At 39.0% G+C, this 15,932-nt stretch overlaps 1 protein-coding gene across 2 annotated transcripts in view; it reads right to left on the reverse strand.

Annotated features, from left to right (window-relative positions):
• Positions 1-15,932, reverse strand: part of pcdh11 (protocadherin 11) — a 169,375-nt gene that overhangs the window by 133,152 nt on the left and 20,291 nt on the right. Inside the window, exon 4 of one of the 2 annotated variants that reach the window (XM_010888629.3) lies at positions 9,540-11,634. The exons of the other annotated variant lie outside the window; for it this stretch is intronic. Coding sequence (XP_010886931.2) covers positions 11,551-11,634 — 84 coding nt within the window. The 3' untranslated portion in view covers positions 9,540-11,550. Of the gene's footprint in view, positions 1-9,539; positions 11,635-15,932 lie in introns of those variants that run through there. 2 annotated transcript variants of the gene reach the window in all.

A 15,932-nucleotide genomic window follows, 5' to 3' on the forward strand; every position in this document is an offset into this window, starting at 1 on the left:
GACTCCGCCGACGGTGGTCGATGTGAGACAAGGGGTCAAACAAATGTGGTGAGTCTAGGTGACCTTAATCACATTCGGGTTCATTCAGGCTCCCGTTTCACTCGTGCTCCTTATTTCAGGTCACTGCCTCAAAGTCAAAGTAGGGCATAGTCATTATCTGCCAGCAAGCACAATCACCCAGACAATACAATAGGGCCTGTGCTCGCAATTCACTGAAGTGTTGTCCATTTCCTCAGGCTGAACTCACCCCATGTGCACACAAAGATCCTATCACACAAGCTTATGCACCCGCATTCTCGCATGCAACACTAACCACCCTGGTTTTCAGATTCGCAGCACAACCATCACACTAAATGGAAGTGCGAAAACAACGTCAGAAACGAATTAACCCTAATTCCTTCAAATACAATGCAATTCTCACTTCAGATTTTGCATTGTTGAATTGCAATTTCACTTGCAATTCAATATACTAGGCTGCCGTGCAGTGAACAGTGGCAAACTTCTGTTTCCATTTCCAGCTTGCTTACATTGTAATTATACCAAATTGGACACTAATTTAGTAATCGGAAAAGGATGGTTTTAAAAACAAACCTTGTGAATGGAAACATTTCCTTGTCCAGCAGGTGTTCAATTCTATCGTAAAAAATCAACGAAAAGGTGTTCAAAGTCCCTAATGAGGCTCGCTAAATGTAAATATGAACTCCATGCGCTCCTTTATTTGCTCTTGACCACCATTTGGAAAGTTACAACTACATTTACACAGAATGAGATAAAATAATAATAAAAATTTAAAAAATTATATCAAGAGGCTAGTGAAGGGCCATGATTAACTTTAACTTTCACAGCTGGAACCTGAGATGAATAGATATTACTTCATCATCAACGTCTGAGCAGCCAACCAACACCAACCGCAGTAACAATGAGCATCAGAATGATATGTAATAATCTACCCGACTGGTTCCTAGAATGAGACTGATCACTCTTTTTGAAGACTGCATGCACATAAATTCTTTATGATAGGCGATGAATATCACACATTATTTAAGAATACTCTTTACAATTTCCCTGAATATGTCCGTCTTACTGGTCTCTCTTTCCTGCTAGTACACACTAATCACAGCAGATCAAAGTGGGGGAAATGTCAATATATGAGTTGAAAACCCACCACTAAGGGCAATAGTGTGATTTATTACATTTTTAATGTAATAGCCAGCTAAAGGGATAATTCGATCTAGATTCATATTTGGGTGAACTTCTGCTTACCCTGAGTTGTTCTTGAAGGCCCATGGAGTTATTTTTCACAACAAGACATAATTTACCACCATACAATCCTGGAATTAGCATTATTCGCATTTTCCATATACATTAATGGAAACTGTGCGTGCCACAAAAGCTGCATTGTGGAAACAAAGTGTAAACAACCTAAAAAAAACTTTAAAATAAATTCAGTAATCTGTCCGCTAGCATGGATTTCTTTGGGGTGATAGAATTTGGTGTCTTCAAACTGGCACTGTGCTTTTATTCTTTAGTCACCACACACAACCTATGTTATTCGGCAATGATGTCAATGGTAATTAAAAAAATGCTAAGTAATTCTTCTGGGGGTTTCCACAAAGTTATGTTGAATTGTTCAGGCAATCACCAATGTGTCATGGGTAAGAACAGCTCTTAGCCTTATTGCTTAAAGAACAGGTGCTACGTTCCCAAGGAACGTAAACATTTTATTGTACAAAAATAAAATCAATGTTTGAATAATGAAAATGACACAGATCCCAATAACCCAGACTGTAGCTTTAACTGCTTCAACATTTATCTAAATATTTCATATATTCACTGAAATATTTAGGAAACATTGCAAAATTCACCTCCAAATGACGTGTCTCCCACGGCTGTCTGACCACGCTGTGCTAGGAGTCCCTTCTGATCCTGCTCAGACATGACGAGATCAATGTGTACTGATGACCAATTAACCCTGTTGAGCTTTATAACAGTTGGACAAAAGAGTTCAACAAGTTCAAACATTCCATTTAGCTACTCTGAGAAAACACAGTCTTAGCTGAATAAAATTCTGATTTTTAAATCTTCAATTTCTTGAAGTTAGCATTTCTATGTGCTGCTTGTTCCAAGATTTCTGTTGGTCCTAAAGCACATCAGTACCATAGTTCTGTATAACAAAACTGAGGGGAATGCAATTTGGAGGGTTGACGACCCCCCATATATGAAAGTTATGCCCATGGTAATAGCTTAAACTAACCTTAACGTAAACCCTTAGCTAATTAAAGTTACATACTTTTTTTCATCTTTGTACAGCTCTGGAAAGAAATAAGAGACCACTGCACCTTTTTCTTTCCTTTCCAAAAAAGTCGAAAAGGAAGGTTTTGAGTGAGGAACAGAAGGGTTAAAATTAAGAGACCACTGCAAATTGAATGCTTCTGTTCCTCACTCAAAACCTTTCTTTTCAACTTTTTTCCGGTGCATTGTATATATGCGTCCTTTCACAACACCCATATAGACATTTAGACAAACGTTGAATAGCGATGTGCGACAGAGAGAGATTGTGTTTGGTCATTCTGTGCTATCTAGACTGACATTTTTTTACATTCTTCTACCATACTGTGCTCTCCTGGACTCTACACCTCATTTGAGATCTCGCTACATTATCCACTACTAATGACTCTGTAAATGCATTGATCTTTGCAGACAGTTTGAAGTGTATGCAACCAGTGTCTACTCACAGCTCAGAAACATGACAGGACTTTACAATCAGACCAAGACAAAGCTGTTCAATAATAAGACATGCCCATAAAAATCTAGCAAAATACCTGTTTCAAGTCCATAAGATGGTACTTTAACAGGTATATGACACTTCATAAATCATATTATTAAGGATGTAAATCACTACATGCTATGGCACACATTGATTTGTTTTCTTATCACAGTCCAATGTCTTTGTTTAAACTCATGGACAAGGATGCAGATTTGATCCTAGACACCTGTCATCTTATGAATTCAATACATATTAGGCAGACAATATTCTATGAATGCAATGACTGCCCATTAATTAAAATCAACAGTAATTGGAATTATTCTATAAAGAGCTGTGCATACAACATTACCCCAGATGACTGTGCAGCAGGTAGCTTTTGTTTTAAACTCGAATCGAGTTAGACAACCATAGTTTCCAATTATAGTACACACCTGCTTACAAAGACAGGGAAAACATCAAATGATTAAGCCAAACAGATGAAAACTGAAAAGCAAACCTCAATCATCCGACTCACTTTTCTCTTAGCTCCAATTAGTCAATGTACTGATAAAATTAAACAAATGCCGTGCTCGAGTGGAAAGGATTGGCAGAGGCACATGGTTTGTAAGGTGGGCTTAAGTCTTAGGAATACTTCATGGTTTAGACCATGCACTTCAGTGATATTGCATTATGACATGATCAAGAAGCACGACCGCGCTGTTTCCTGCGTGCATGAAATTGACATTTCTTCATTCCAATATGCAGCATAATAATTTACTATCGAATCACTTGGTCATTTCGACACCTTGGGATTCAGGCGAAGGGGAACACTTAGTATCTTAGTAGGGTCAGGTGGCTGGCTGAATGACATTTAGAGGCAAGGGTTAAAATGAGGGTTGTTTCTTCAATGAGCGAGTAAAGGGGTCAGCGACTGTAAAGAACAGCCCTAAAGTGTTACAAATGTCCAACACCCATAGCGGTGCACACTGCCTGACGGAAACTTGGGCCACTGTATATTGCGTGGTCAACACATTGAGCAGGGGGAGGAGGGTTTAAAATTCAAAAGCGGGCTACTTATGAGATATCACTTCTGGGACATGTTCTCGCCATGGGAGTCCGGGTGTCCAGTCCACACTGCCATGCAACAGAGGGTGTCTGAGAGGCGGTGATTAGCACACTGGCCAGTTAATTTTAGCAGGGTTTGGAATGGGACTAATCAGGAATTAAGAAGCAGCATCCAGTCTAAATCGCCTTCTTTACGCATTCGCAGGGGATACTTTCAGGATGGAAAAAAGGCAATTGTCTGCGGCCTTACGATTATCCCCTGGAAAAGCCTATAATCTGGCTGAAAGTACTTAAGGAGTCAAGCAGCAAAATAACCAACATTGATTATCATCCTTCCACTTTTTTTTTTTCTTTCCTTCAACAAAGTAGACGCACGAGGGAGGAGGAAAAAGAGGAGGAGGAAGAGGAGGAGGGGGAGGAGGTCGTTCCAAGGAAGACGTTTCACCGGCTAGCCTGGCCCCTCCTTTCCACCATCTGTTTTAACAAATGTTAAGGCTGGACTAAATACCCCTGAGTCCTTTGTTCAAACCAGATTATGAGCTATTCTAGGAAGGGGACTTGCCTCTTATCGTCTCCCAATCTCTTTTACAAAAGTAAGTCAAGAATTGCTGTACAGGATTACCAGGATTAGGAGCGACCACAGACAAGGTTCTCAACTCTGTGTCTTAAAGTTGCTAGCCCTTAGCCAGGCTACCTTCTGCTTACTAGCATCTAAAGACATGCAAAGCCTTCCGTTCCGTGCAAGTGTCTGAAGCCACCAGCTGGCCCATTGATTCTTCTTTCCTTGAAAGTCGCTATGGTGTAAAAGCTCTTGCAGAATCGCTTGGTTAGAGAAGGAACAGGCGTCTTTTCTTTAGAGGTTGAAATCAAAGGTAACATTTTGAATAATAGGCTCTATTTTTGTCTGCCATTAAAAGGATATTTTGGATTCTGGCAAAGATGCTCTTTATCTATTTCCCCAGAGCAAGGGGAACTCATGCAGATTGAAATTGAATTTGCTAAATTACTACAATCACTGACTGGTGCTATACCATAGACTTCCAGCCATTGGGCTGACGCCAGTTAGCATTGGATTAAACAATGTACAAAAAAATGGTCTTTACAAGTTCGTATGACCCTGTGGAAGTAGATAAAGAGCCACATAGACTCTTTTGACAAAAGTTTGTTGGCAATTTCAACCTATTAAAGCAAACACTGCTATTTTCAAACTGTTAGGCAACGATTGATAATTTACCACTCTTACATCAGCTCACTTGGAGTCATATGGGAGGGTAATGAAAAAGGTGAGGTATCTTTAAAAACGTGATCCAAAGCATGGAGTAATTTCGGACTGTAGTAGGGTAGATATTTAAAACCAGTCAAACACTTTTAGATATAGCACAATTTTTGTCTGTTTTAGTACATCCTATAACCATCCATGATTCACATCATGATGCGCATACGCGCCTTGGAACAGTATTGTGTTTATAGTGCCTAGTTATTCCCATTCCAGTTCATTTGATTAAAAAACAAACACAGTCTCTCCTCTCAATTCAATCGTCAAGTAACCTAGTCATGAGTTAATCTCAAGGGACCGCTTGGGGAAAAAAAGTCTTAATCACCAAAGCACTATTAAAGGAACAAAACATTTAGTTGATATTCCCTTTTTATTTCATACCGACGGTATACAGTATTCATTAGTGTAGCTATGCCCTTCCGGTTTTGGATGTGCGTGAAAACCCCTGATGTGTCAATGTCCGTTGACATGAGAACAGGTGAGGCTCATATTTACACCTATTTTTGTGTGACAGTTGCCTCACAGATCTTTAATATTCCAAAATAAAAAATAAATAAATTGAATTAAACTGGGAGCAGTACAACAGTCTCCCTGTCTTTATTATCATATCATTGGATGTACAACCCTTCAAAGTCTGGAGTGATTTTAAGGAGTACTGTGTCTTGTTATAAGTGTATTTATAAATAGACTATTTAAAACTAGTTTTGTTTGGTGTTTATGAATGTGACTAGAATATTTTGGCAGACATTTTTGGCTATATCAAAATGTAATGGAGTGTTGCTGATTGAGACTGTTTGGCATATTCATGCCTAATGGTTATGGCTCAGCTCTTTTATGTAAATGATTTTGTCATAAAGATGCCATGCAGTGAACAAGGTGGATTGCAAACAAGTTACATTTTACTATACGTAGATATTTCCAACATTTCACACTTTTGTGGGCCTGTACGACTGCACTCGGTTTGTTAAAATAGAACTCAATGAGAACTCAATAGAACTCAATGAGTCGACTATTATCCATAATAGTAATATGGACTAGAGTCCATATTAGGACAGCCGCTGTTCCAAGACATTAAAGTGATCTGTGAAAGCCCTGTCCGCACAAGCTAGTGGAAACTGACTAACGCATTCGAGCAAAGACACTACATTACAGTCCAGATATCCATCAAACATGAGTCATTGGTGTGGACCGCCACAACCATCAAAGAGTGTTAAACAATGACCCAGAGGAGGTTTCCTGGTTGAAAACTCACAGCCCACTGTCTTCATGACGGATTGCTGACAGATTTCCCATGTACACGACTTCAAAGAGGTTAAAATGAGGCAACCGTTTCAATGCAAACAACACTGAGCTGCACTCGCTCTACTCTGCCACATGTCTACTGAATTCAGAAGCAGTAGCCTACAGTGCCAATGACCTGGTAGTCCATATTTGCCACAAAACAACCGCAGATGTAGAATTTTATTTTATTTTTATGTTGTGTTTTTCTTTCCTATTACCATGTAATTGTAAAACAGTTCCATGTTAAAGATTAATGTTCATGTTGAATGCGTTTGAGCAGAACATGGTTTTGTATATTCAAAGGCAAATGGTATAAATCTTGTTTATCCGTATGATAACCTGAAATGACATGCACACAGAAAAAGCAATCTAGGACTGACAAATAAGACTAAACCTAATAGCACCAAGAATGAGGTTCCAGCGCGTTGCATTCTAGGCTTACAGATATTGTGAGCCATTCTTGAAAAGACACGAGATACAAACATGTTCCAAGAATGAGATAACATGTAAATAGATTGTTTAAATTGTTCCTTCATCTATGTTGTTCTTTTAGAGATAATTACATCAGTGTTAACGGAATGAATCCAGACGTTCTGAAATCCTCTGCACGAGCAACCATCCCTTCAGAGTAATCATTATATTCATCCAATATATTCTCTAGTGCCTATATGTCCGCTTTAGATAATGGTTCAACATGGAACAAACTGTTGTAACAGAAATCAATGGTGCTCAGATTCCTGGCCATAGTTACACCTCATTTAATCAACAGAATTGTTTTCAATGAAAACAACAATCTGCGCTGTAGAGCCACTTAGAGCAAGAAGGAACTCACTCCTCTGTTGCTGGCTTCGCCACTGATTTGATTGTTGTACACACACACACACAAAGGTAAGACTGCTGCAGCAATGGGGATGATTGAATTATTCAGTTTGGCAGAGATTTGGCAGCAATTGTGTGGAGTGCCTTGAGTGGAGAGCAACAGCAAGAGACAGCGAGAGAAAAAGAAAAAGACAGGAAAATAGAGAGGGAGAGAGCCTCCTCTCGTTTCCTGCTCCATTGCCCAGCCACATGCATAAATAGCCCAGAACAAACTACCAACAGTGATGCAGCTACAGAGGCTGTGCCAATAATCCCCCAGACTGCAGTTACAACTCTGCTAATTTCATCTATGCTCTTGACACCTATAACAATGAAAGCTTTATAGGGGAAAAAAAATATAAAGAAGCAAGATTTACACCCACCTCCCATTACAACTGTGTGTGTTGATGAAAGCATAGAAAAACATGACTTTTTTTCTTTCCTTTTTTTATGCTTGAAGTGTAATTGGGTTGAAAAAGCCTCCTAAAGCCCTGGCTGGTCCACAACCTATCCTTGGGCAGATGGAACATGACAGAAAGCATGATCTTACAGTAGCTTATGTTGGTGACTTGTAAATCAATGTTAATGTGAAGAAATATTGGTTTTCTCTATCGATGGCAGCATCTCGCTAATGTAATACTGATTTATGCAGGAATATGGTAGTGTATTGTTACAGTTATCAGAGCGGGCCAATTGACCATGGCAGCTAGACAAGGCTAGGCAAGGCGAGGCGATTGTAGACATTAGCATTTTCAAGGTTGCACAGACTAATCAGGTCATCTTTCACTGGTCCCTCCATTATGATAAACATGCCATAATATTGTCAATTATAGCTTTTTTTGTGGGGCAGATCCATCTCTGCTTAATTAAGCTATCCCATATTGTATGTGTGAGTATGCAGTTACCAACTGTATTATATTTAATTCAAAATTAGTACAGAACTATATACTGTATATACAGTATTTGGTTATCTCAAAGAAGGGCTTAACTCTATCCCAGTAAACTGTGTGCATTCTGTGTGTGTGTGTTGTGTATGGACTTTAGTATCATTGCATTATGTGTAATCAAACTTACAATATATAGCCTGCTTCCTGGGCTGTTAGATGAAATCCTACACTGGAAGCATGAATCATGAATCAATACATCAGGAATGCAACTCCCAGTGACAAACTGTAATACAACCACCAGACAACCTTTAAAAGTCATTTTACAGATGATAAAAATCCCTGAGTATGTTTTCAAAGTCAACTTACTGGAATCACAAATACATCCTTAGAATTCAGGTGTTGCATTTCTTTGGAATTAGAACACAGGCCATTAACTGGACAAACAAACAATGAAATTACATAACCCGACATAAGAATGCATCAGAAACACCTCGTAATGTGGATTCCCATTGAAACTAGAATGAATGTAGGTTATATGGATTCACACCACTCCTAAGTGAGAAGCGTTAAGCAAGTGCTTTTCTTTTCCAGGTTTACGTTGAGCTATTAATAGAAGTTTGACATTTGCACACTCTACCTGTAAGGTTGTGCATACGCCACTGTAGTATTCCTCTAATAGCCAAGGACACACTTCCCTCAAGGGAAATGATTAGCTACCCAGTTTTTGAAATGTGAAGGAACTTTGATAACCAATTAAATAGTTTCTGTTGCTTCAGTTTTTCTTGTGTTTATTTCTGTCTATATCCTTTCCAGTTCTCAGTCAGCTCAAATAGAAACACTAAGAAATAGTTTAAAGTTATTGTTGTGTTTGTACAATGACTGATTCTACAGTGTTATTGCAGACTAAAAGAGACAGTGTGGGATTTTGACCAAAATACAGTGATGATTTTGATGTACAGTACATTTCAAAATATGGTGTCCACAAAATGCATCTTTGCGGAACATATAAGCTGGTTGAAGCAGATCCTAGTAAGAGAAGGATATCTGAACTCTCTCATCACTGTGATCCTCTAGTCAATTTAGGTTGTCACAAGACACTTTAAATCTTTTTATCACATTTTTGGAGAGTTTTTTTCAGACTGATGCCAATTGTTTTTGTGTGTCTAACATACCAATCTGGTGACACAGTAGTCATGGAGGGCCTAGCTCATGGTTGCCCTGTATAATAACAATCTCACAAAACACATAATAAATCATTCTATAGATGGCCTCATGGTTATTTTTAGTCATAATGGGCTTTTTTGTTATATAAGTAGAGAAAATGGGAAGAAGGACAGACAGTATGATGCAATGAGGAACAGTATAATGTCTTGATTAATAAGAAGAGTCATGGGAAATGTGCAATACAATGCAAAAAAGACTTTAATAAATTCCAGAAGCGCACACATACATAAACAAAACAATTATATACAGTTTTTTTTTTCTTCACACAGTTGGCAAATCAAAGAAAAATTACAAACATTATGTAAGGTGCATATCGTAGTTTCACATTGAATAAAAGTGAGGTTGGTATTTCATTGTCATCTTACAAGGGATAAAAAGCTCTCTCTGCTTGTGTCCTGTACGCTTCTCGTTTTTTTCCTCCCAAAGATCAGGCAAATGTAATGATGATTACAGTGCTAGAATGCTATGTATTGTTTGTACTGTAACTCCTTCTCAACAGTGATACATCTGAGACAATAATTACATCGGATACCTCCCCTAAAAACAACTTGGATCATTATATGTGCCATACATACATACATACATACAGCCTTGTCTACCAAAACAGTCTCTCTATAGGACGAGGCTGAACATCAGGACTAGTAGACAACAGTGCTAACCCACCAAGCCATTAATTAGTGTAGTATTCAAAAGACAATAATCAGGATCAGGACATAACCTTAATACATGAGTCCAAGTGATAAGAAGATGCAGCAGAGGCATATAGTAGTGAAAAACAAAAGCAAACCAGAACCAAAGATTGAAAGAGCTCTGTAAAGTAGATCCTCTCTTCCCAGTGTCACCTCATTCATGTTGATGAAGCATGCTGCTTGCACTGGCTGTATACTCTTTTCGGTGTTCAACGTTTATTTATTTTTTATTTCACCCGAATAAATAATGCACTGACATAAATAAGTGCACAAAATCAAGTAAATCTTTCTTTTTTTCTTCTTCTTTTTTTTACTTTGAAGCCCTCAACCAAGTCCTATCAAAGACCTTGTGAGTTCTTTCCAATTGTAATCATTTAAAAATGTAACGTATGACTCAGATAGGCGAGGTTGGCTATGACCTGGTACGCAGCCTAAAGCTGGGTTGAGCACGCTGAGGTTATTCATGGTGCTCCTCTCTTTATTCTTCCACAGACCAGCTTTAGATTATGAACAAAGCCTTCAGCCCCAAATGTGGCTTAGCTCAAAGTATTAAGGCCCTCCTCTTTATTATGTGCTACATTTCCCTACCATCCTGCGGTGGCAATCACTAGGCAGTCCACTTGGTCTCCAAAAAAGCCCTGAAATTAATTTTGGCGTCAATTCCAATTCTCTCCAATGCATTTTAATGAGGAAAATGTGGAATTGCAGGAAGAATTTGGTTTCGTTTCTGGATTGAGTGGAATTTAATTGGAATCGAGTCTGCTCGTTGTACAGTGGGCCATGCATATTAACACTAGCCACACTCGTCACGGCTAAAACCGACTGTGGGACGAAACAATGTAATCATTGACATAAATGTACATGGGCAGAACAGTCACCTACATAGGTCCATTTGAAATAGACCTAGCTTGGAACGTCATACATTGTCAGTCACTATATCTATGAGCAAGCGCCAAAAAAGAGCCAATTCATGGAACAAAAACAAAGTGAAAAAAATAAAAAATAATAACAGCCACCAAGTTGATCAAACTTTTCTCAAACAAGGCAAAAAAAACAAAGAATAAATAAATATAAACACTGTCAACTCTGTGATAAATATACAGTAAATACATACATATAAACATACTTTACAGAAGAACTATCCACTGTATGCTTTTTAAAGGGGGAATTGGAGTGGGATATAGTCTCTAAACTGGTAATAGCGTGTGTCATCTTCTAGGAGATACGTAAGTGATGGCATATGGTTCTATAGAGCATTTCAAATGTCCTACAGGATTCACAAGTAGCGCTTTGTCAAGTTTCAGGCAGGCAACATCACGTGTGTTAACATCCGTGAAAATTAAGTTCTTTTTTTTTTCTTCACCCGCAAAAATTAAACAAATATCGACATGTTCTTTTTTCTAGGTTGACGGCTTGAAACCGTCGAGACTGTATAGTATGAGATTCGCCTCTTCAGTCCTCCCTCTCCCTCTCTTTCTCTCACTCTCTCTTTCTCTCTCTTTCTCTCTCTCTAGGTACTGGCAGCTAGAGATTGATTTTTATCCTGTGGGAGCGAGTTGTACCTGTGCCACAGTTTGAGCCATAGAGTGGTGGCTTCAGTGCCGTCTCCTGTAATATAGAGAGACAGACAGATATGGAGATTGAAGTTACAATACGATCCAGCTCTGAAAGATCTAAGCTGCAGTAGCTATGATAGGCTACGGTTATACGGTGAAACACAAAATCTCTAGATAAACTGTACTCCATGTGAAAACAAAAAGAAAAGCATTCTTCAAGGCACAGCTGACAATCAGCTGCGATTGCTCTTGTCAGGTTTCCTTGAAGAATACTACATGTAAGTGTAAGCTTGTGCATTTCACTGTACTTATCAGAGCATGCAATTCTCTCCGATTTAATTTGGTCTCCGAATATGGGATTACATCCACCAAGCTACAGCAATGCTCCAGTGTAACCCTGAAAGCAGCGCTAGGCTCATGTTTTGGGTCCTTGCTCTAAGCCACCTACTGTGGGTCTTCTCTGATAGGTACAGGTTTGACATTCACTACGTCGGCCCGAAAACTAAAAAAGACGTGTCTGCCAATATCTGAATCATCATGTCGAGTCTGACCTTGCGCAGCTTACATTAGTCCTACCTATGGTGTGCATACTGATTATAAAAGTAATGACGGTTGCAGAAAACAAAAACAAAAAAGCGTCTATGTCAGCTGGCAATAGGAGCTAACACGACATGCTCGGTTTTATCCAGCCTAGTTAACCCATTAAGATGGCACCCACATGCTGGAAAATATGATCCTTTTCTTAATAGCTACTGTACAGGGATTGTCTAAGAGCTTAGCCTGTAGCAAAGTGTGACAGCTACGGTTGCACATTTCTGGTGGATTTCCTGAAATGCAAGTGCTATATTGTAAACGGCGACAACGTAGTCACGTCTGCCATCCACTCAAACATTCCCGAGATCACGAGTCAAATGGTAATGTCTGTGTACTATATGCTAATCATTAATATGTTAATGAACTTCACTAAGATAAATAGGAGCCGCGGGAGGTTGAGACTGACACCAACAGCTGACCTGGTATGTTCTCTGGCCCTGTGAGGCCCTGTGAAATACGGGACAAACAAAAGAGCGTATTGGCGTCTGTGCTGTTGCATATTTATGGCCTCGTCTGATATCACTCATCCAGCCAGGGCGGTTGATCTACCACAACTAAAGCACCGATTGAGACAGAGGATTCACGCACATCACCCAGGGGAGATTGACCTCTAAGACCGCCTACTGGCCGAGAACAGGGAGATAGGCAGAGATAAAAGAAAAGGAGGAGAAAGAGAGAGAGAGATGAGGGAGGTAGGGAATAAAAGAGAGAGGGAAGGAGGAAGGAGGAGAGGGAAAGAGACTCGTAGGCACGGTGCAGCAGTGTCATTCCAAACGGAGGATATTATGGACCATATGGTGCCATAAATATGTCGTCTCTGAAGTATTCTGACAAGCTCTCCTCTTTAGCGCCTACATCTGTAAGTCCTCTTAAACATCCATCTGACCTTCATCTGTAAGAGTCCCCTGTGTGCCCTATTAAGATTCAATGAACGTTCGCTGTTATATCCTTTATCCCCTATCTGCTTTAGGTAAGGGGTCAACGGAAGAGGCATGCAAAAGGCACTAAATCACCGTCTGTCACTTTCACGAACAACTAAAAACATCCCAATCTGTTTTTCCAGCATTTTGGACTTTTGTTATTACAGGTTTACGCTCAGGGAGTTTGAGTGGTGTCAGCTGGCCATATGCTGATTTTTTTGTTTATCCAGGTTAACTTAAACTGATCACAATCCCGAATTCCAGACTATAAAACATCTGACCAGGTTCAAAGAAGGAGAAAAAAATCTATGTAACTTGTCTGGGTAGCAATAAATAATGTATCTCAACCATATCAATGTTAAAAGCAGAATCTATTAGAACAGGAGTTTACAGACAAGTTAAAACTAGGACGTTGTAGCCAGTTCTAAGAGGTATTGGCTGTGAGAGGCTAAATAATATTTGAGATCTAGTGACAGCCAAGGGTATTCAGTATACCTGATTTAATCTTAAGAATCTTAAAGGACACATTTTTTTCCCTATTTTATCTATTATCGTCCCCTGAAACCTAATTACAGAGATTTTAATCATATTGTATTATGAGTGATTAACCCTGTAAAGCATTTAATTAACCTTTTGAGCTCTAGATTCTCATCAGAACATGCTTTATTTTACATACAGGCTTTAAATAAGCACCCTTAACTGTCACATCTAATGCCAAAGAGAGGACCTACTTTTCAATTGCTTCTGGTGACAGGCGATTAAAATTAAGATAATAGATATATCAACATCTTGACATCTCTGAGGTGGTACCGGTCATTCAATTTGAACAATGTTGTTCCACTTTAGCACTTTTAGATTCCGTTTGATAGAATATGACCGAATGCTAGGACCACAAAACTCCTAAGAAACAGTAAGTGATTTGAATTCAATGCACAATGCCTCTTTCAGATTAGAAAGTTGTAAAAAACACAAGTTAAAATGCCCTGATGGAACAGCTGACAGAGCGCAATAGAAGGACGAAGGAGATCGCGTCACGATTTCATTCATATTCAGATTAGCTTTGAGCTGAAGCATTTCTTGCTGATGAACAACATCAGTGAAATAGAATATTTGAAATACACCATGAATACCGTCCACAAAAATATCAAAACGTAAATCATAATTGTAAAACACTGAATACATATTTATGTATATTTCAGAGGGGCCAGGACATAGCCGGTATGACTGCAAAGCCATTCTGACAACTTGACAGGGAGCATTACAAACACCAAGTGAATTTTATGTTCCTTATTACGCTCTTCTGGATATGTAAGTAGACTTAGGTATTATGTACCATGGCAAAGTGTTGCTTTTAAATGGGTTTAAAATAAAAGCGGGTAAGGAAAATGAATGTCAGTTCTGTGTGGGTGTCCTTAAATGACCATGTACGGTAGGCTACACAATGCAAGTAAGTGGATAAACAGTCATTGTCATAGCTATGCTGCAAAGGATTTACAATGAATGAAAAAGATATAGGAGGTCACAACAAATAAAATAAATAAAATGATAAAAAGTCTTCCAAAAGTGCTATAAATAGACTCCATCAAATACGAACAATTGTGGATGTGTGATGAAAATAGTCCAGAGGTTGTTAATGACAGAGGTGAGCAATAATCATGATGCAACAAACAAAAAACAAAATAGAAAACATAAAAATTCCAGTTAAATATGATTTGATCAACCATCTATTTTAGTACTGTAAGTATTAACATCCAGTCCAATCAACTGAATGAATGAATACCATGTTATGACACCTCTAAACATTACAACAGTAGGCTCACCCCCGCCTAAATAACATATTATGTATGCTGTAATAGACACAAGAACTGAGAGATTCCATCCCAGAGTTAGCTACACATTGTTTTCAGCTCATTTTTTCTGTCTATGCTCACCTTTGATTGGCAGTGAGGATGTTTGACATGCTTTTGCTATTGGTATCACCTCATGATTTTAAGAGAGAAAATATATCTATTTATCCCCTTTTTACATACATCTATGCCTCATTTGCATTTTGACCCTATGATCCACGAACCAAACACGATACAACAATATCTTGGTATCATTACACTCCCATACTCCTTACAGTCTCTAAAACAAGGACTATGTCTAGGTTCTGTGTTGTACAATTGTCTAGGTGTGAAATTGAAACTAATATTTTGCATACTCATATGAAATGTTTTGTGTGGACCAACAGATAACATTGACGACTCGGGATTCAAACCATACAACCTTTAGGTAACTTGCCCGACACTCTGACTGCAAGTCTGCCCTGCTGTCCATTGTTGCATATATATACTACATACATGATTTCACTAAGGCAGTCTCGGAATCGCCCTGCTGTTTCTTGCTACATTACCACAGCAACTGCAAATGGTAATCCACACCTACAGTATGTTTCTAACCACGTGCTTAGGAATGTTATTTATGTCTTGCTTTTTACCACATGTCCTACCTAGCTATGTCATTAAACATAATGTATGGGTTAAATGGACTCTGCCACAGCAGCCGGCTTTTACTGACTCACTTCAGCTACTGTACCTCACTCGTTATTTAAGTATATTGGTCCCAAGCTCCTGTCTTCCCCTTGATCCTGGTGACCCAGCATACAGTAGCAGTACTCAGTCTATCCCATCGCGCTGCACTCTGCTCTGTCGGGGCTGTCAGCCCTTAGCAAGGCCGCCTCTCCTCATCTCTGATTTACATCTATTTCCCTGGCCTGCTTTTATTTATTAGGGCACTTCACATCTCAAAGGGCACCGTAAGCCTCACACCAGACCCTAGCATTCAAATGAGCCTT

The sequence above is a fragment of the Esox lucius genome, chromosome 4, assembly GCF_011004845.1.
Source record: "Esox lucius isolate fEsoLuc1 chromosome 4, fEsoLuc1.pri, whole genome shotgun sequence".
Lineage (NCBI taxonomy): Eukaryota > Metazoa > Chordata > Actinopteri > Esociformes > Esocidae > Esox > Esox lucius.